This window comes from Zootoca vivipara, chromosome 9 (genome assembly GCF_965207765.1).
Source record: "Zootoca vivipara chromosome 9, rZooViv2.hap1.1, whole genome shotgun sequence".
Taxonomy (NCBI): Eukaryota; Metazoa; Chordata; class Lepidosauria; order Squamata; family Lacertidae; genus Zootoca; species Zootoca vivipara.
Genome location: NC_142592.1, coordinates 63,814,579 through 63,836,568, shown reverse-complemented (window position 1 = coordinate 63,836,568; position 21,990 = coordinate 63,814,579). Strand labels below are relative to the sequence as shown.

At 46.2% G+C, this 21,990-nt stretch overlaps 1 protein-coding gene across 1 annotated transcript in view; it reads right to left on the bottom strand.

Annotated features, from left to right (window-relative positions):
• The window catches only part of ITIH5 (inter-alpha-trypsin inhibitor heavy chain 5), a 54,774-nt gene extending 34,198 nt beyond the window's left edge, over positions 1-20,576 (bottom strand). The window contains exons 1-5 of the mRNA XM_035127994.3: positions 20,341-20,576; positions 7,831-7,875; positions 6,008-6,171; positions 4,715-4,816; positions 2,459-2,709 (exon numbers count right to left, since the gene is read on the bottom strand). Coding sequence (XP_034983885.3) covers positions 2,459-2,709; positions 4,715-4,816; positions 6,008-6,171; positions 7,831-7,875; positions 20,341-20,460 — 682 coding nt within the window. The 5' untranslated portion in view covers positions 20,461-20,576. The remainder of the gene's footprint in view (positions 1-2,458; positions 2,710-4,714; positions 4,817-6,007; positions 6,172-7,830; positions 7,876-20,340) is intronic.
• Between the last annotated feature and the right edge of the window lie 1,414 nt (positions 20,577-21,990).

Sequence of the window (21,990 nt, the reverse complement as noted above, 5' to 3'; positions counted from 1 at the left end):
GTCTGCATGTTCCCTTAACCAATACTGTATATATATGTGCAATTTTATGCACAATTTAGCCCAGTGTGTGACTTTCTGTGCACACTATTTGGCTGGAGAACGGCATTCTAAATTCGACATTCTAAATTCGTGAATTTTGAAGGACGCTTGCGTTTCGGTTCACATGTTGCCTCGAAGAGTTCAGATTGGACAGGTCCACCTTTAAATAAGAATGGAGTCAAACTTACTCCCATCCCTGCATCCAGAGATAGGGGTGGAATCTAGACGCATATAAAAAAATGCTGTGAAAATGCTTTCTTTTTAAAAAAAAGCGTTTTGAAAAATATATCGGATTTGCCATAAGCTCACCAGCGCCATCTGGTGTCACATTTGTATAATGCACTTAAAACATTGCATTTGCAGCTGTAAAACTGAGTCCTGAGTCCATCTGAGCATCTTACAAGCAGAACATGAAGACTACATTCTGTCTCCAGAGGAAGATGACAGCCCCTTTCCAATGCGTAAAAAGGAAGTTTAAGAGTGGGATTTTGAGTGGGAAATGACTGGAGGGAAAGGGGTTTTTTTTTGTTGGTTTTGTTGGTTTCTCAAGATCATAAACACCCACAGTTGTTTTTCATTGTGAAGGCGGCAGCAGCAAATGGACTGCTACACCCATCTGCCATGTAACATCTTGTTTGACTCCAGCACAGCAAGAAGTGAGGGTAGGATCTTGGAAAAGACCGTTGGCTAGTTTAATGCCTCATTTTCTTGCAACAGACACATGCTGCTGAGTTCTTGAAATCTGAACGTTGGCACACGACTCAGGTTCAATCCCCACCTTGGGTCATTTAGCAAGACAGGCTTGCTAATGCACCGTGTTTCCCAGGCTAAGTGTCAGCACCCTCATCCTTTCCCGCAGAGCTGCCAGTGTGCAAAGGAACAATAAAAACCACGGACAGGGAAACACAGAGGAGTGCCAGAATGCCTCTGCACACAGCCTGCTGGCTACTGCTTTTGGCAAACGGGGATTTCCAATGCTGTCGAGCAGCAGGACTTCCTATGCGATTTGGCACAGCCAGATGGGAAAAAACAATTTGCTTAAAATAAGCACATCCCCAGGAGGAGATCAGGAGTCAGGGAGAATCGTTCTCAGATGCCGAAAAGTATTTTATTTCTCTAGTTACGTTTCCATCCCATCCTACAGCTCAGGGTGACATTCATCTCCCCACTCTCCCCACTCGAACTTCACAACAACCCTGTGAGGTAGGCAGTGCTCGAGAGTAGGTAATAATAATAATAATAATAATAATAATAATAATAATAATAATAATATTTATACCCCACCCATCAGGCTGAGTTTCCCCAGCCACTCTTGGCAGCTTACAGGATGTATAAAACATAGCAAAATATCAAACATTAAAAGCTTCCCAATTCTAATTGGTCAGTTTTGGTTTCTCTCAGGGGTTTTTCTTCTTCTTTCAAACTTACATTCAGTTCCACAAATTTCTGCACCCGTTTCTGATTTATTTGTTTATTTAAAATCCACGTGTGGTGCACAACTACTAATTTACCAAAATATTTGTAAACCACTGTGTCGCAAAACATTCATCAAAGTGGTTCACAACAATAAAAACCATATAATAAAAATCATTAAAATAGTTTTTTTTTTTTAAAAAAAAAAACCAGACAGTTAATCATTGCGGAAGGAAGTATTCTTAATTGCCTGTATAGGCCCGGTGGAATAGAAAAGTTCTCAGCGGGCATTTAAAAGCTGGCACAGAAGGCATCTGCTGATTCTCTAATGGCAAAATATTCAACGGTTCCGGGCCACTTTCTCCTAATACATAATTTTGTGTCTATCCGCCTATGCAAAAATTCACTTACCCAGACACAAAAAAATTATACCCAGACCTTGCTACCAGCACAGCTGATTCAGATATTCAAACAGATAGAGCTTGCCATCTTCCTTAGTGGTTTGTGCCCTGCTAGTCAACTGCGGCCACTTTGGGGCAGGAGCCATGAAAAGAGGGAGTAGGAAGCGAGAACAGACAAATCAGGGAGCAGAACAGATCGGACAAACCAGTGTTTCTTTTGCCTCTCTTTTGCTGGTTGGCTGGTTACCATTTTTGGAAGAAACCATGGCAGTTGCAGGGGTGGAGAAACCATGGATGAGAAATGTTCCCATAGGAAATAAAGGAAGCCATCAGCCCGCTAAGCAAACCCTTGACGAATGAATGATTTCCTGGGAACACATTGTGTTCAGTAAGCGGGACCTGTCCGTATACATATTTTTGAGGTTTCTTTGAACTCTGATAGTGCCTCTTGCTTGCCTGGATGAAGAAACTAGCCCACGGTGCAGAGGTAAAAGTTGCCTCTGGCCATGCCCTCCTCTTCCACCTGGCCCCTGGAAGATTGCCTAGAACGGAATTTGGCCCTTAGCTGAAAAGCGTCCCTTGCCCCCGTGTTAAGTTCTACTCACCTTCGCTGCTCCCATTGCCCCTGCTCTTGCTGTTTTGGAGAGGCAGGACTTCCAGAGAGACGATGCCTGAATTTTCGAGAATGTTCACCTCCACCCGTAACTTCCCTACCAGCTGCTGAGGTCGGATGCTGACCGTGTACTGATACTTCCCCAAGCGTCTCTGCAACAGCTCCTCATAGTGCAGCAGGAAGACGGCTTCTGTTTTACGGGGAATTGTTCCAGAGGCTTTGAATGTCTCAACTCTGTTTTCCCTACCAGGAGAATTCAAAGGTGCAGTTAGCATGTGGGTTTCTATAGGGTGCATATTTTCATATACTTAGCACCTCATCCCCCACAGACACAATAGGGCACAAAGGAGACTACTTTGGTTGATATAGGTCTCAAAAGCCAGGAGGAGGCGGTAGCCATCAAAACAACCACAGCTCAGTGGTACACAGCACCTGTTTTGTGGGCCTTCGTTGCAGTCAAACCAACAATTCATATTTTGCCAGATAGGCACATGAAGGGGCTGAAGCTTACAGAGCTTTCCTGTAAAAAATGGCTAGAGAGAACTCTGTGAGATCACTTCCTTTGTCTGCCTTGGCAGGAAGCTGTAACACTACGTACTTCCTTCCTGCCTGGGCATCTCTTTTCTTCTTCCTCATGCCTCCAAACTGACCACATGTGCATGCCTGAGCTCGGCAGCTCAGACACCATTTTCAACATAGATTTTGTACTTTTGTAACTTGGATGGTCCCTGGGACGCGGGTGGCCCTGTGGGTTAAACCACTGAGCCTAGGGCTTGCCGATCAGAAGATCGGCGGTTCGAATCCCCGCGATGGGGTGAGCACCTGTTGCTCGGTCCCTGCTCCTGCCAACCTAGCAGTTTGAAAGCACGTCAAAGTGCAAGTAGATAAATATGTACTGCTACAGCGGTAGCAGTAAACGGTGTTACCATGCGCTGCTCTGGTTCGCCAGAAGCGGCTTTATCATGCTGGCCACATGACCTGGAAGCTGTACGCCGGCTCCCTCGGCCAATGATGCGAGATGAGCGCCGCAACCCCAGAGTCAGTCACGACTGGACCTAATGGTCAGGGGTCCCTTTACCTTTACCTTTAACTTGGGTGTTAATTATAAACCTGCCTTCATTTTGCTGCTCCTTCAAGACCTAGCTTATGTAAGTAAATACTACTTTTATTTCTTCACAAAACAATTTCTGTGTGGTTGTTATTTTTAAGGGGGAGAAAAGGGATAGTAACAGGGAAAATCCAGTTTGCCATAAAGTAGCCTGGATTATCGTTTCTAAAAGGTTAAATCAGTCAGAGGGCCTTCTCGGTAGTGGCGCCCTCCCATCAGATGTCAAGGAAATAAACAACTACCTGACTTTTAGAAAACATCCCCTATTTAGGGAAGTTTTTTATGTTTGATGTTTTATCATGTTAATATTCTATTGGGAGCTGCCCAGAGTGGCTGGAGAAACCCAGCCAGATGGGCTGGATATAAATATATGATTATTATTATTATTATTATTATTATTATTAGCCTTGTTTTAGCTTCCAAGTTTAAACCTGCAAAGGATGGTACAGTACTCTGCTGATCTCACTCATGAGAGCAAGGAAGCATAATAACCAAATAATATATCCTCTCCTAGTGCCTAAATCCATTCCTACATGTTTCACATTTAGAAGGTCTCGGATTTAATCCCTACATCTACAGGTCAGGCTGGGAATTTCCCGTCTGAAATCCATGGACAGCTGCTGCCAGTCAGTGAAGACAATGCTGAGGAGATGGACCAACGCTAATGCTATTCTAGGCTGTGTCAACAGAAGTAGAGTTCCCAGATCAAGGGGAGAAATCGTACCGCTCAATTCTGCCTTGGTCAGACCCCACCTGCAGTCCTGCATCCAGTTCTGTGTACCACCATTTAATAAGGATATCGACAGGCTGGAATGTGCCTGAATCCTGCCTTGAAGGTTTTCATTGAGGCATGGTGACAAGAAGTCTCACATGCAAGCCACTCCAAACTGCAAACAGCTGGATGGTTTCTGGAGCTTTGAAACAGGGTGTTTTTTTTTATAAAAAAAGAAGAAATTGAAAGAGGCAGCAGTGAAATCCTTGCATTGCCTTGTAAGTAATTACCCACCCCCATTTGCCTTTCCACATGAATTTCCCCTTAAAAATCTGCCCAGAGACCAGATAAGATGGGTCGAGTCCCCCATGTAAGACCTGGGACAGATCAAACTGCAGGAGGTCTGCCCCTCTCTATGCAATACCTACCCGTCACCTGTGGGTCTTGAATATCTGTTCTTTCTGTCCGTGCCCCCGTACTTCTGGTCCTTCCCAGTTACTTCCCCGTGGTAAACCCTCTCACCGATGACCCTGGAGCCACAAAAGAGAGAAGATTAGCACGAAGGGGCGTGGGATCAAGTGGATTCTGCCAGACACAGCTTTCCTTGTGGTGGTGAGATGCACTGTAGGTGGGTGGGCATTCCAGCCTTCCTATAAAACTGTCATTTAAAAAAATCTGAAATATTTTTTCCACCCGAAAGGACTGTTTTATAGGAAGGCTGGAATGCCCAGATGCATCGCATCTCACCATTGTGAGGATCGGCTGTGATCAGTTGACCTGTGTGCCTTCTTCGCCTGCTGCTGATACGCAACTTCGAATTCTCCCCACCCCAGCTTTTCCCCACTTAAGGTTCTTCACCGTCAAATAAAGGACTGTTTCTGCAAAGTAGGCCACATGGCCATGCAGCTAAGTGGTCAAGTTTACACTTGGGCATTCCAGCCTTCATACAAAACGGTCATCAAAATCTCCTTTCTAGTGGGAAAATTGGATATTTAAGTACGGTGAGCATTTTTGAATGCCGTTATATGACTGTTTCTGTCAGGAGTTCCCAAACTGAGCTGGGGGGAGGCCGTGGGATAACCTGGGAGGGGTGCAAAAGAAGCAACGGGGTACCAGGCAAATGTTGGAGGTGTGCTTGACTATCAGACTTTGAAAACCAGGTATCAATACATCATGTTCATCAGTTTTGATGAATTGAGTACACTAAATAGTTTGTATCGGATTCTGAACATTGCTGGCATCCATGCGACTTGAGAAGATTGCACCATCAAGGGTAAAGTCGAACTGTTGGAGAGTTTTGATAAGATGTGCAATTAATTATTACCGGTTTGAATTTTATTGTGTTATCGTCCTTAGTGGGTCATGCAAACTGCTATTCTGAATAACATTTTTTATAGGGGGGGGGCACTAGGGATGAGTTTATGGAACCGAGGGGGCACCGGCGGCGGGAGGCCTCATCAGGGAAAGCACGCCTTGGTATAAGAGCGGTTTCAGTTTAAGAACGAACTTCCGAAACGGATTCAGTTCATATAGCACTGTATATGAAAAGGTTTCCCTACATTCTATTGTGACATCAAATTCCAGAAATTTGGTGTGCTGGGTTTTTTTGGGGGGGGGTTATCATTTTGGAAAGTGCAAATATGTTAGGCTTGTCTTTAAATGCAAACTGGATCCCTCATTCCTAGCCACAGGTACCTAGCTAGGCAAAACCTCTCACCTACATGGTAAAATTGGAGATGAAGGCCGTGATGGGTATCTGCATCTCAAACTGGCCTTCCCTGGGCTCCGAACCGCTGTTCACCAAGGTGCAGGAGACGGTCGTAAATGCATAGCGAGAAATGATTGTGGATCTCACCGAGAATTCAGACATCCGGGGCCTGGTCTCCTGTTGGAAGAGAGCAGCCATTCCTTAGCGGCATCGCAACATGTCGATGCACCTCCAGCAATCCATTCCAGCTCTCTGAGCCTTCCTTCCCGAGTACAAGTGGCTTTCATTCATAACTGACTGCCAAGCAAATCCTTGCATGAAAGGCCCATAGGCAAAGGAGTGTTGGAGTCTCCTTGGGTGTGAATGGAAGTTTGTGAAAGGCGGGGAGCTCTGCTCAGCAGTTGCAAATTGTTCACGAAAGGTGAAGCCAGGACGTGGCACGTTCCTCGAGATCATTGATTCCGGACGGGCGGTTCCAAACGCTACGAGCAGAAGTGCAATTGGTTTTCTACACTGCTGGGGATATCCAACTTTCTCCTGTTATGTTCTGCTACTCACAGTGGGTGTGGCATAATCGCTCGTAATTATTACCAAATGTGCATCTTCTGATAATTGCACTTTTTGAAATGGTTGTAAGGTATGTTCCCTCCCCTCCCCAGTTGTTGTTGTTTTTTCACCAAAAAAAAAACTGCTTTGAGTCGGATTTTCTGAATAGTAAGCCAGCCATGGGGAACCTGCGATCCTCCAGGTTTTGCAAGACTACGAATCGCACAACCCGCTTGGCTCCACTGGCCATGCTGAAACGGCTGGTGGGAGTCCAGAAACATATTGAAACCCTCTGGTGTAGTACAGATGTCTCCCCACATGACTGTGTAGATCAGGCATCCCCAAACTCTGCCCTCCAGTTGTTTTGGGACCACAGCTCTCATCATCCCTAGCTAACAGGACCAGTGGTCAGGGATGATGGGAATTGTAGTCCCAAAACATCTGGAGGGCCGACTTTGAGGGTACCTGTTGTAGATGCATAGAGAAGGAAACTCCTTCTGAACTACACAGCCAATCGGAGTGCCTCATGTCATGCTGCCTGGTTGCTAAGCAACACCTCCACCCATCTTCCCCCGTGACTAGTTGAGTTTAACACTAACAGGATTAACCCTTAAGTTACAAACTGAATGATCTCTGCTGTTGCAACACAGAATATTGCCGGCTCGTAACTCCAGTGCTTAAGAGCTTCCACACAAGTTACTTGTATTAATCTGCAAGTCTTAACAACATGAGTCCAAGACACCTTGAGGGCTTTATCTCCCTACCCGATCACTGAGATCCTCGGAGGGAGCATAGCTGTCAAGTTCTCCCCTTTTTTAAGGGAAATTCCCTTATGCTGAATAGGCTTCCTCACGAGAAAAGGGAAAACCTTGACAGCTATGGGAGGGAGTCTCTGTTACTTGCACCCAATGGTTTAGATGTGCAGTTTATCTCTACCAGGAGGTGTTGTGGCCCCAATTCTATGCAACTCTCTCCCAGCCAAGACAGCCAAGCCCCCCCCCTCTTGAACTTCAGCTACTTGATGAGGACCTTTCCATTTCAGCACAAGACTTAAGTAAGTTGTGCTTTATGTTTTCACCTGCAGTTTTTGTTTGTTTAAAACGTCTTATTACGTTGATGGATGAGTTGATCTATGGATTGTTCTGCGAACTGTTTTGTGACCGTCTATGGTGAAAAGAAGTCTAGAAATATTGAGAACGAAACAAGCAAACAAACTAGCAAACTCATCCTTTCTTTTCTTGCAAAGACGACAGGTTTTTTGTAGGGAAATAGTAAGCACTGTGAACCTACCAATCTCTGCAGAAACCGGTTATGCCTTGGGACTCTTCGAGCAACCTGTAAAGATAGGGACACTGTTATTCATCGTGGCTTCCTTTTCAGAAAAACAACAACATGGCAGGTGCTGAAGAAAGATTTGTCGCAAGGAAATTAAGAATGTTAACAAGGTGGCCAAAAGGCAGGCCAAAGAGATCACACCAGTGAAATGTCATGCAAAAAGAGAGCTCTTCATGCCGAAGATAAAAAGAAGCACAGAGTTGGAAGGGGACACAAGGGTCATCTAGTCTAACCGCCTGCAATGCAGGAATATTTTTTGGCCAACGTGGGGCTTGAACCCACAACCCTGGCTGGATCTAGACACATTAAAAAAAAAAAGGTTTCAGGAAAACGTGTTGTAAACCTCATAAGGGGAAATCACGTTGCCAAAAGACGGGACTCCATAGCGCCATCTGGTGTCACGGTGTTATAACGCATGTTTAAAAAACACAAACAAACCTAATGAAGCTGATTTCAAAATTCAAAAAGAATTTCAGGAACAGGCTTGAAAGAGAAGTTGCTGAATTACAACTTATCACTAAACTGAAAACTATGGAGAGACCTGGTCTTAATAGAGATATTGGATTCTTGTCTCATCACATATGCTAATCATTGCATACTATCCCTTGCTTTTTCCTGTAGGACTAATTGCAGTCGTTAACAATCGTCAAAAGGTTTACCATACCCATTGAGTCAATCACCCATCTCCTACTACCCTCCTGAGAAAAACCCCACCCCACCCTCCCACTACATATAAGGGTCTGGTGACTTCTGTTTCAGTGTATCTGAAGAAGTGTGCATGCAAAAGAAAGAACAAAGTTAGTTGGTGGCACTGTGGGTTAAACCACTGAGCCTAGGGCTTGCCAATCAGAAGGTCGGTGGTTCGAATCCCCGCAACGGGGTGAGCTCCCGTTGCTCGGTCCCAGCTCCTGCCAACCTAGCAGTTCGGAAGCACGTCAAAGTGCAAGTAGATAAATAGGAACCGCTACAGCGGGAAGGTAAACGGCGTTTCCATGTGCTGCTCTGGTTTGCCAGAAGTGGCTTTGTCATGCTGGCCACATGACCTGGAAGCTGTACGCCGGCTCCCTCGGGCAATAACGCGAGATGAGCACCGCAACCCCAGAGTTGGTCACGACTGGACCTAATGGTCAGGGGTCCCTTTACCTTTTTTAGGTGCTACTAGACAATTTTATATATACTGTATATATTTTTATATATTTCTAATGAAGCTGAGTCTGCCAAGATTACGAGTCTCATGTTCTACCAACTGAACTATGGAATGAATATTTCTTGCACTTCTCTGCAAGGGATGGTTGCCCCATTTCAGAATTTTTAGTTTAGAGGAAAAGTGAGCAAGACGAAACATAATGGAAGTTTGCACAAATTATGCATGACATAATAGTGCGACAGTCTTTCTCCCTCTCTAAGAACACTCGGACTCATGGACAGCCAATGAGGCTGGATGTTGGAAGATTCAGGACAGCTAGAAGAAAGTCCTTCATGCAGCCCAGTGTTGAACTGTGGAACTCACTCCCACAGGAGGCAGGGATTGCCACCACCCTTTAAAAGAGGATAAGACTAATTCATGGGGGAGAGGGCTAGCAATGTCTCCTAGCCATGGTGTCTATGCTCTGAATGCTGCTCAATACCAGTTGCTGCAAATCACAGGAGGGGCATAGCTGCCAAGTCTCCCGTATTCCCCGGGAAACCCCCGTTTTTCCAGCTGTTCCCAGCTGAAAAAACAGATTTTTTTGTCCCCCCCCCCCCGGTTTATTCTGGCGCGGCGGCCATTTTGGAACTGGGTGGAGCATGCTCAGAAGCGACTTTTGATGCTGCTTTGCCCAGTTCCAAAATGGCTGCAGCGCGACTTCTGGTGCGGCAGCCATTTTGGAACAGGGCAGGGCAGCATCAAAAGTAGCTTCTGAGGAGCATGCTCCACCCAGTTCCAAAATGGCGGCAGCGCCACTTCCGGTCTGCTACTTCCGGTCCAGTCCCTTATTTCTCAGGCCGGAACTTGGCAGCTATGCAGGAGGGGAGAGGACTCTCGTGCCCAAGCCTTGCTAGCAGGCTTCCTGCAGGCATCACTGAGCTCATGGGTACCACACTGGCAATCCCTGGCGCAGGAAAGAAATCATTTCAACTGAGAAATAAAACGGTTGCGGTCATGGGCAGTTTTGTACTGAGCGATTGCTTGTCTAACCGACAAGTTCTCCTTATATTTATACACACACGTGCGCTTGAAAGCAAACAAATTCACAGGACAAAGCTGCGAAATGGAATTTTGATTGTATTGCCAAGTTATCGCCGGGTTTGTGTCCTGGTTTGAATGCTGGAACGTGCAGCAGTCAAGCAAAGGAATGCATGGGCCTTGGCGCAAAGCCAATCTATCCCCATAAAGTGTACACAAACACACACACACACAGCCAGCTATGCAGGGAACCTTTTAGAATTTTGTAAGTCACGTTGCAGCCGTGCTACTGTGATCCACACGCTGGTAAAATACAGATAAGACCCCTCTGATCTGTTATACATGGGACTGCCCTTGGAACAGCTGTTGTTTCTGAGATGTTTTCTTATCTATCTATCTATCTATCTATCTATCTATCTATCTATCTATTGCACTTATATCCCGCTTTTTTTCTCCAAGGAGCTCAAGGTGGGGGGGGTACACGGCTCTCCCTGTTTTATCCTCGCCACAACCCTGTGAGATAGGTTAGATTGAGAATGAGTGGTTGGGCCAAGATCACCCAGAGAGCTTCATGGCCGCGTGCAGATTTGAACCTTAGTCTCCCAGGTCCTGGAGATCTATGGGTGGAGGGCAGTATAAAAATTTAATAAATAATAATTGTCCACTACGCCCAGGGCCAGATTTAGGTTAGATGAGGCCCTAAGCTACTGAAGGTAACAGAGCCCTTTATATGTCCAGCTGTCCCTTGTCAAGAACAAATTGTCACTGTTCTTTGTGTTGAATATATGCTGTATGGTAATTTAGGGACGTAATAGATGATCTGCACCTTATTAATCAAGGAAACTCAAGGAAACTCCGATATGCTAAAGCGGAGGGTTCGAGGAAAGGAGACAGAAATTTGTACAACCAAGCTAGGAGCGCACTGACGAAGGAGATTATAGTGGCAAAACGAATCTATGATTCGGACTCAATTCTCAAACCTGTCTCGGCTACTCTTTGGAAGAATTTACAGAACATTTCTGAATATAAGAGAACATCTTTTACTGAATATAAGAAAACATATTCTTCTGCTCCGGAGAGTCAAAAATTGGCAAACGACCTGAATCAGTTTTATAGCAAAGTCAAGCATTATCAACTAGAGCAATTCACTCGGCGCCAGAGGCACCAACAACCACCTCAACCTGTTCTGAAGTCACTACAGGGACACAAGGCAAAAGCTCCAGGCACAGTCGGAGTGGCTCCTCTTTGCTTGAAATAGTGTTCTGCACACTCCAGTCCTCACACAAGATATTTAACAGATATTTTGTATAAAGTACATTTACATTGTAAAATTAGCCAAAGCAAATTGCAAGTACGGTATGTAAGTACTTGGCGAATGAATTACTATTCTATTCTATTCTATAGGTATCTAAAGCCATTTTAACATAACAAAATATGTATTTTGTCAAGGTAATTGTTGAACTGAAATACAATTAAGAAGAAGTATATTAACAGTGAAATTTTTTAGGGGGGGGCCAAGAGAGTGGGGCCCTAAACTATAGCTTGTTTAGATTATACGTAAATCCAGCACTGACTATACCATACTGGTTTTAACTGCAGCAAGACGGTTAACTGTAACTAGCTGAACAGTTACAATATACAGGCTGTATATTGTCTCCCTGCTTATTTAACTTATATGCAGAATTCATCATGCGAAAGGCTGGACTAGATGAATCCCAAGCCGGAATTAAGATTGCCGGAAGAAATATCAACAACCTCAGATATGCAGATGACACAACCTTGGTGGCAGAAAGTGTGGAGGAATTAAAGAACCTTTTAATGAGGGTGAAAGAGGAGAGCGCAAAATATGGTCTGAAGCTCAACATCAAAAAAACCAAGATCATATCCACTGGTCCCATCACCTCCTGGCAAATAGAAGGGGAAGAAATGGAGGCAGTGAGAGATTTCACCTTCTTGGGCTCCTTGATCACTGCAGATGGTGACAGCAGTCACGAAATTAAAAGACGCCTGCTTCTTGGGAGAAAAGCAATGACAAACCTAGACAGCATCTTAAAAAGCAGAGACATCACCTTGTAGACAAAGGTCCATATAGTTAAAGCTATGGTTTTCCCAGTAGTGATGTATGGAAGTGAGAGCTGGACCATAAAGAAGGCTGGTCGCTGAAGAATTGATGCTTTTGAATTATGGTGCTGGAGGAGACTCTTGAGAGTCCCATGGACTGCAAGAAGATCAAACCTATCCATTCTTAAGGAAATCAGCCCTGAGGGCTCACTGGAAGGACAGATTGTGAAGCTGAGACTTCAATACTTTGGCTACCTCATGAGATGTTGGGAAAGATTGAGGGCACAAGGAGAAGGGGACGACAGAGGACAAGATGTTTGGACAGTGCTACGAACATGAGTTTGACCAAACTGCGGGAGGCAGTGCAAGACAGGAGTGCCTGGCGTGCTATGGTCCATGGGGTCATGAAGAGTAGGACATGACTAAACGACTAAACAACAACAACAGCTAAACAGAAGGCATCTCACCGGTTCTCAAACCAGTTGGCTGATTGCCAGCCCATTTCCAAGCACAATTCAACTTTCTGGTCTTAGTCTTTAAGGTCCTGAATGGGATCTGAAGGACGGCTTCCTCCTATGTAGGAAGCTAACTTGGACAGTTGCTTTTAGCTGGTACATGTACTGTAGCAATGGAGGCTGGTCCATTCATTGAATGGTTACCATATGGCCTCTTTTTCAAGGACATGTCCTCTTTTTCATGGGTAGAGTTGATATAGAGATCGGTAGTTAAAAGTAGAAGTCTGCAAATGTGTCCTCTTTTTTTTGCTCTTCAACACATGGCAACCCTAGGGGGGCTGCCCCACCACCTCAGTCTGCTCTCCGCCAGCCCCCAGCTACCTGCCTTCTTGCTTACAGCCAACCCAGGGGGTGTTACTGCCTTTCAGCTCCCTCCTGCTGGGTCTCAGAGGTTGTAACTAGGAGGATGATCTTAATGGCAGGCCCCAAAACAGAGGCACTTATATAGGAACATTGGATTATATGGATTTAGACAGTGAGAGCTGTTGGGCTGTGGAACTGATGCCCTCGGGAGGTGGTGGACTCTCCTTCCTCAGTGGTTTTTAAGCAGAGGTTAGAATAATAGAATCAAAGAACTGTAGAGTTGGAAGGGACCCTGAGGGTCATCTAGTCCAACCCCCTGCAATGCAAGAATCTCAACTAAAGCATCCATGACAGATGGCCATCCATCCTCTGGTTAAAAACCTCTAAGGAAGGAGAGTCCACAACTTCCTGAAGGAGTTGGTTCCCAACAGCTTACTGTCAGGAAGTTCTTCCTGATAAGGATGCAATTTGAATTTCTCATATTATGTGCAATGTTCCGGCAAGGAAGAAAGGATAGTGTTCAGTGAAAGTGTTTCTACAGAATCCCCCTCTTAAAAGTGAGCAATAAGCCCTTTCCCTGGTGAAAAGGAACAGGAACTTCAGGAATGTAAGGGTATATTTTGCCTCCCATCCCCCACCCTACAATTTTCCTTGCTGTCAATTTATATCTGCTATTTTGCCTCCCAGAAATGATATTTTTATGACTGTTTACATGGAGGCTGGAATGCCAAGATGCTGGAGTCGAAACAAAATAAAAAAATTCCTTCCAGTAGCACCTTAGAGACCAACTAAGTTTGTCATTGGTATGAGCTTCTGTGTGCATGCTTTTTATTTTGTTTCGACTACAGCAGACCAACACGGCTACCTACCTGTAAGATGTTGGAGCTAAGTCACGCATTCCCCACTGTCAAAACACACGTGATCTCCTTTGCAGCTGTTTCCACCATTCTCTTGCAGACGCAGAATGGAAGTGATTTTGGTGCAAAGTATGGCACCTTCATTCATTTTCTTTCCAGCGATTTGGCTCATTGAAGGGTGGGGGGAGGGCTACCGCCATTCGTGGTTGGTGCCTATTGGAACTGGTAGGGCAGAAGGAAGGGAGCCCAACAGTAGGGGGAGCCAGAGCCAATGGCAGGCAGAGCCGACTAGATCTTGCTTTGTCCTCATCCGCATTCCTGCTGAGTTCTACTAGTGCAACACTGAAAACCAAGGAGGAAGAAACCAACAGCCAAGGCCACCTTCGGAACTGGTTGTAAGAAAGAAGATTGGCAGGTGTGGACAGCCTGAGGCTGTTGGGGCACTGACCCATTTGCCCTAATGGACTACCCTCTACTGACCACATTCCTTCATGGTCAGCTGTCATAGATTAGCTGGAAGCATAGGAATGGTGGGAGACACCAGCTGGGGAACCCCAAGGGAGGAAGGATTGGAGCCAGGGGATTGGTGGTAGGATGACAATAAGTGGTCAGAGGGAGAAGAGGGAGAAGACTAGGAAGAGGAGGAAGCTGAAGAGGCAATGGGACTTAGTGAGCAGGAAGAGTCTGTGGCAGAGAACAGTCCAGAATCAGAGGCAGAAGTTGGAGAGGAGAGGAGCCAAGAGGCAGAAAGGAGTCAGGCTGGTCAGGAAGCCAGGCTGTCTCCCCTTCCTGCAGTGACCAGCTCCCTTCCGCCGGGTCTCCCAGAACCCAAAGAGGTATGAAGAGAGCGGAGCAAAGACAGGCAAGACGAAGGAGCCTCAGATTGGAAGGAGCCTGCAGAGAAGAGCTGCTGTGCTTACTAGGCCTGGACTCCTGAGTTGTTTGTTTCTTTGAAAAAAGAGAGAGAACTTCACTGGCACCATGTGAGTTATTGCTGGCCTGCTCCTGACACCCACCCTGACACCAGCCCTCCCAGGACTGCATGCCAAGGGTGGTCGTGACCAGAGGCAAAAGTGGAAGGAGCAAACATGATACCTTTGTACAGCAGGCTACATCCCAACCATGCAAAAGTCACGCTCACCTCTCCATCATCAGTCTAGGCAAGCAAGAGATATTTTCTCAGCTCCGGAACACATGCCATTGCTGTTTTTAGCTACTTTATTTTTATTACCCTGTGTTCTGTGATGATGTTTTTAAATGTTGTAAACTGCAAACTTGGAAGAAAGGTGGGATTTAAATATCTTTATAATTATAGTAACAATTGCAACCAGACCAATGCACTGGAGAAGAGATCCGAGAAGTGCTGATGGGGGCTGTAGCCCAGAGAGATGGGTGTGGCCTTGGGAAGGTTCTGAGGGCCATATAGTGTGGTCCGGGGGGCCCGCATTCACACACACACACGGCTGAAGCACAACACCCTTGATCTAAATGTTTTCTAGAATTTGAAGCCGATATCGTGCATGTGAAAATGTACACTTGTCATGTTATCCTGATAGTGCTGTGTAGTGGTTACAGTGTTGGGATACGACCTGGGAGACCCGGGTTCAAATCCCTACTCGGAAATGAAGCTCAGTTGGGTGACTTTGGGCCAGACACTGTTTCTCAGCCTAACCTACCTCGCAGGGTTGTTGTGGGGATTTAATAAGCAGGGAGAAGCACGTGACCCACTATGAGCTTCTTGGAGGAAAAGCTGTGTTTAAAATGCAATAAATGCATAATGCAATAAAATGCTATTAATAAATAAAAATAATAATTCTGTAATGAAAAACCCCAGAGGGCCAACCCACCAGCAATTTGGCTTATGCCTGGCTGGCCGGTGGCCCATTCTGTAGAACTTTCTGCTAAGAAACAAGCCCTGCAGAGCAGATGTGTAGAAAACGCAATTGCCGGACCATTTTGCAGATTGCATTTATGTCCTTGCAAAGCAATAACCCACAGGAAGGGCATGCGAGCTGGCAGCTTTATAAACCTCTCGCTGGAACAGATGATGTTAACCAGCGCTACCGCAACAACCCCTGGCAACAAGTGTGGGCATTTGTTTATTGCTGCCCCGGGGCGGAAAAGTGAATGACGTGAATATATCCCACAGCCAAGTCATTCCTTCGCAATGCCTCCCGCCCAGCCAGCAACTAAGCTGATCTGTCAAATGTAGTTCTGCAACCCGTCGTGATTGCAGAGAAATCCCCTGGATTTGGAAATGCTTCTCTGACTTAAATATAGAATATAAACCGGGGGAGTAAAGTCCCCTTGACTGGGCTGGGGAAACTTGGGTCCAGATTCCAAAATATTGCAAATAGGAAACAGAGTTCTGTAAAAACTATTTCACGCAATCCACATTGACCTGTAGCCTTTCAGATGTTGCTGGAATTCGACTCTCATCCTCCCTCCCCACTGACCAGGCTGGCTGGAGACGATGGGAGTTGGAGTCCAACAACATCTGGAGGTGGGGATATAAGAACATAAAAAGAGCCTGCAGGATCAGACCAATGGCCCATCTAGTTCAGCATCCTTTCCTCACAGCGACCAGCCAGATGTCTGTTGGAAGCCCGCGAGCAGGATTCGAACACAAGAGCCCTCTCCCCTCCTGTGGTTTCCAGCAACTGGTATTCAGAAGCACCATGGCAAATAACCATCAGTAGCTCTTTCCTCCATGACTCTGTCTAATCCTGTTTTAAAGCCATCCAGGTTGGTAGCTGACATTGCATCCTGTGGAAGGGAGTTCCATAGTTTTGGTTCCTCGTCTTTGATGAATACACTTTAGTTGCATTAACAGTACCCTGGCGCTGTGGGTTAAACCTCAGAGCCTAGGGCTTGCCGATCAGAAGGTCGGCGGTTCAAATCCCCACGACGGGGTGAGCTCCCGTTGCTCGGTCCCAGCTCCTGCCCACCTAGCAGTTCGAAAGCACGTCAAAGTGCAAGTAGATAAATAGGTACCACTCCGGCGGAAGGTAAATGGCATTTCCATGTGCTGCTCTAGTTCGCCAGAAGCGGCTTAGCTTAGTCATGCTGGCTACATGACCCAGAAGCTGTACACCAGCTCCCTCGACCAGTAAAGCAAGATGAGTGCCGCAACCCCAGAGTCGTCCACGACTGGACCTAACGGTCAGGGGTCCCTTTACCTTTACCTTTAATACTTCACTGCCAGCATTATTCCTTCTGTTTCCAGTTTCCAAGCATGAGTGCTGTTGCTCATGTAAACAAAATTGCTTCTCTCTCCTTCTCTCTCTCTCTCTCTCTCTCTCTCTCTCTCTCTCTCTCTCTCTCTCTCACACACACACACACACACACACACACACACACACACCAGGGAGTATTCGTATGCTGGGGAATACCCCAAAGTTTTCAGAACTACAAAAAAGGGGGGAGAGACAGGTGCCACATAACCCTCACTCTCTGAGGTTTTAAGAAATCAATCATTTCTTGGGGCAGCTTATTCACTTTGGAACTCCCTGCCTATTGACAACAGCATACATCAAGAGACATCTTAATTCTCTCTCAGAGCTACCATTTCCAGAGTGGTTTAACGATAAATCCTTCTTCCCAGGGAACTCTGGGAATCAAAGCTCTGTAAGGGGACCAGGGGCTTCTTGGCACCCTTAGCAAACTACAGCTCCCAGAATCCTTTGCGGGAAGTCATGGCTGTTTAAAGTGACATGATAATGCTTTAAATGCATGAATGTGGCCCAGGGCTGGTTTAATGATAATGAGTCGTTAAGAAAAGGAAGCAGCAGGAGCCTTGAAGTTACCCATTGATAGTGAGCCACCGGATGACAAACTCAGAGACAATCCTTCCCCCCCCCCCATGGTGAAGTGCATTCTGTTTCTACTGCAGTTATAGAATATCTTATTCAGTTTGTATCCCGCCCTTCCTCCCAAGGGCATTGAGGGCGGCAAACACATCAATTGCAATATCGTTAACAACATTTTAAAAAGAAGGTTAAATGCGATCATATTTTCTGCCAGGGGCAGTATCTTGCAGTCATCAAATGCCTGGGGTAAGCAGGGATGTTTTTGAATTCACTCCTGAAAGTCAACAATGAGGGAGGGAGACGCACCTCATGAGGGAGGGCATTCCATGAATGGGGAGCCACCACTGAGAAGGCCCTGTCATGGGTTCGATGCCAGCTGGGCAAAGCAGAACAATGGGTCTGCTCAGGGTATGACTTGGATGTCATACCCTGGATTTTAGCTGGATGTCACCCACAGCTGTTGCATTGATAAATATAAATTAGGGTGTGCAAAATGTACACAGACCTATGCTTTCTTTCTGCGATCAGTTCCCTCTTTTTTGGTGATGTGTAAGTGGATGCCTTAAGCAGCCGGCCCCTCATGAAAGATGCATAGGTAAAACATATTGAAAACTGCCCCTGTGGCAGAATAGCAGAGGGAAAGCAGTGGGCATGGAAAGGGTTAAGCCTGTGGTGGGCAACCTGCAGGTAGGGCTTCCAGATGCTATTGGACTCCAACTCCCATCATTCCTTGCCTGTTGCCCTTGCTGGCTGGGGCTGATGGGACTTGGTGTCCAATAGCCTCCGGAGGAACCACATGATGGTTCCTCATCACTGGGTTAAGTGCCCCTCCCCAGCTGCCTCCCCTCACCAGCATCTTCACCTCCAGATCACTCTGAAGCTATTTTTCCCCCAGGGTAAAAGTTGCTATTTCCTTTTGTTCTGTGTGTTTGCCTCTCACCTGCCATTCAACCCAGGATTTCCTAGTGAATTCCTTAGGCTTGTTTAGTTAGGTGTTCCTGTGGTGTAAAGGACAACACGCCTCTCGCTTTGCACAAGATCCCAAACAAAACACAGAGAATCTGGGGAAAGATGAGACGGAAGCTGAGAAAACAACCTGTGGGTTCAGGGCCGGCTCTAGGGGTAGACTGGGTGGTGCGGGGGGCCAGGGCGCCGGCCCGGCAGAGTCGCGTGGAAGCCATGCTACGTTCTGCGCCCGCCCACCAGCCGCGACAAGAAACGGGGTGGAGCGGGGGCGCTGGAGCGATCTCCGCACCACGGCGCCAGGGCGCCCGACATAGTTGTGACGGCCCTGCGTGGGTTCCAGAGATAGCACCTCGAATTGTCTGAAGGGGCAAGGTGTAGGGTTGCCAGACTCAATAGAGGACAGGACTTCTGTGCCTTTAATTGCCCTGCTCTCTTTTGAGTCTGGAAACCTTAAAGAGAAACCAGCAGACCCTTTGCTGGGAAATTAAACAACCCTAGCGAGGTGAAACCCCAAGACGGATGAAGGGATATTTGAGCATTCTGACTTTGGCTTCTGAGAGAGTTGGGGATGGAAAAAACAGCCTTCCTAAATCAGACCGAAGGTCCATTTACAGTACAGTCCTATGTCTACCTGGGAGAAAGTCTCCTCAGGCTGAGTGGGCCTTACTCTCGAGTAAGTGTGCATAGGATTGCAGCTAGTAGTCTGACGAGCCAGACTGATTGAAATTCCAAAATGTCCATCATCAGGATGGGTTTCAGGGCAATGTACAGCAATCCTTCCCCCCCACCCCAAAAGAATCATAGAATCGTAGAGTTGGAAGAGACCACAAGGGCCATCCAGTCCAACCCCCTGCCAAGCAGGAAACACCATCAAAGCATTCTTGACATATGCCTGTCAAGCCTCTGCTTAAAGACCTCCAAAGAAGGAGACTCCACCACACTCCTTGGTAGCAAATTCCACTGCCGAACAGCTCTTACTGTCACAGTATAATAGATCCTATCTCAGTTATCCTTCAGCACAGAAGAAAACTGAGAGGCAAGCAAACTATATTGAGCAAGCAAAGGGCTACAGGAAGCATGCAAGCCGGGTGATGAACGTCCTCTGTTGTTTGTCCTCAGTACCAAGGTATACTGCAGTTGAAAAGGGAGGCTCTATTTAGCTACCGGGGGTGGCATCATTCATGTTTAAGCAGGGCTGTCAAATCCAGCCTTCAAGAATGGGGCCCTCCTGCACCTTAAGTTTGAATATTGTTTTATTTATTTGCCAGGTATAAATATCACCCCTCCAAAGTCAGGGTTTTCTTTAGCTGAGATTCCCCGCATTGCAGGGGGTTGGACTAGATGATCCTCGGGGTTCCCTTCTAACACTACAATTCTATGATTTGTAGCTGCATTTCTCATAGAACTCTTATTATATGATAAGGGAACCCTTTTAGGGACTAAACTTGCCAACTCTGCATATAAGGGATGATTGCGAAGGTCTTTTCCTTAATTAAGCTTGCCACTTTTTAATTTATTTTCAGCTACCCCACCCTTTTATTTTAACAGCAGCTGGACACACAGGAAGAAAACCAGCGAACCTTTACCCACTGGGCTAAGAGAAAAGCTTTGCTTGCTAAATTATGTCGGATTGCTCCTCAAGCCACAGGAGCTGAGCTCCACACACCCTTTCTCAGTTATTCTGCTCCCTGCCTGTTAACAGTCTCCTATAATCTGGCCACAAACCCACAACAATATTATTATTATTATTATTATTATTATTATTATTATTATTAAAAAGATCTTACATTGTCAATGAGGTTGTAATCCAAAATCTCAGCTTCTTCTAGGTCCCTGGCTAGGAGTTCGGGATCTTGCTGTGCAGAAACGGCCGAGAGACGACAGCAAAGCCATACCAGCCAGATCATGGTGGAAAACACGACCCAAAATGAGAGGGACTGGGTGAATTCACATCTCAGCCTGCAGCTCACTGAGATGGGGAAAGCATCTGACGGCAGTCTGCTTGGCTGCTCGCCTCGCCCTTCTCTCCTCCCCTGGACCCAGCCCCTTTGCCAGAGTTCATAGCCAAGCCCGGGGTTTCCTCGCTCAAGTTTAATTTACCAGAAAGGGAAACACAAGCTCATCTTGCTGGATTTCCTGATAAAGTCCAGTTGCTCAGGAGCTCCACTTGCTTCGGCCAAGATTCTGGGTTTCATTTCTTCCAGATTCAGCTCAGTCCCAGATAGGGAAGAGAGGGGTGTGTGAGAAATTCGATTCAGTTTGCCTCTAAAAGGTGAACCCACCTGTTCTGTGCTTTCCTGAAGAGCGCACGAGCCGAAAACCGGGCTGCCCACCAAAATTCACGCTTCTCCAAATTTTGCAATGTGATTCTCCAGCCAAGGAATGTGTGCAGGAATGCATATACAGTGGATACATACAAATGGCTATACAGTGGTGCCTCGCTAGATGAAATCAATTCGTTCCACGGGTCTTTTCTTATAGCGAAAAATTCGTCTAGCGAATTCCATAGGAATGCATTGAATTTTTTTTTGAATTTTTTTTTGCCCATAGGAACGCATTAATTGAATTTCAATGCATTCCTATGGGAAACCGCGCTTCGCTAGACGAATTTTTCGTAAAGCGCATTCGTCTAGCGAAGCAAGCTCTGCTCGAAAAATCCTTTCGTTAAGCGGAAATTTCGTTAAGCAGGGCATTCGTTAACCGAGGCACCACTGTATTGTGGACAATGGCACACGAACGTGCATCGTCTCGGGGGGAACGGCTTGCAAAGATGTGCAAAGCGGAATTCAAAAAGATGTTTGTGTACCACGAAGCCGCTGGTGAATTTTCATGATGGCTTTTTAAAAAACCGGTGGGGAAGTGTGGAGAGCTGAATTTAGAAAAAAATGAGAAACTGGTATTGACAGATTTTCTCATCCCTGGTCCCAGATGTGCTCATGTCCTGCTTTTGGGCTTCCCTCAAACATCTGCTTGGGCCCTGTAAGACCAAGATGCTGGCCTGATCCACCAATGCTCTCTTTATGTGCTCCCAGCATCAGGCTGAAAGCTCTGGATGATGTAAAGCAGGCATGTCCAACAGGTAGATCGTGATCTACCGGTAGATCACTGGATGTCTGTGGTAGATCACTGGTAGATCAGTGGCTCCCCCCAAAGAAGCTAAAAAACTTTGGCTTCCCTAAAAAAAGCTCAACATCTTTGCCCTGCACCCCTAAAATGACCTTAACCATCCAAAACAGGGCTTTCCTTCCTTAAAAAAAAAAAAGCAACAAAGCTCAACGTCGCTTTTCTCTTCCCTAAAGAAGATCAACAACTTTTACGTGAACCCCCCAAAACAGGGCTTTCCTTCCTAAAAAAACTCAACAACTTTGACCTGAACCCACAAAAAGGGGGTAGATCACTGCCAGTTTTTATCTCTGTGAGTAGATCGCAGTCTCTTG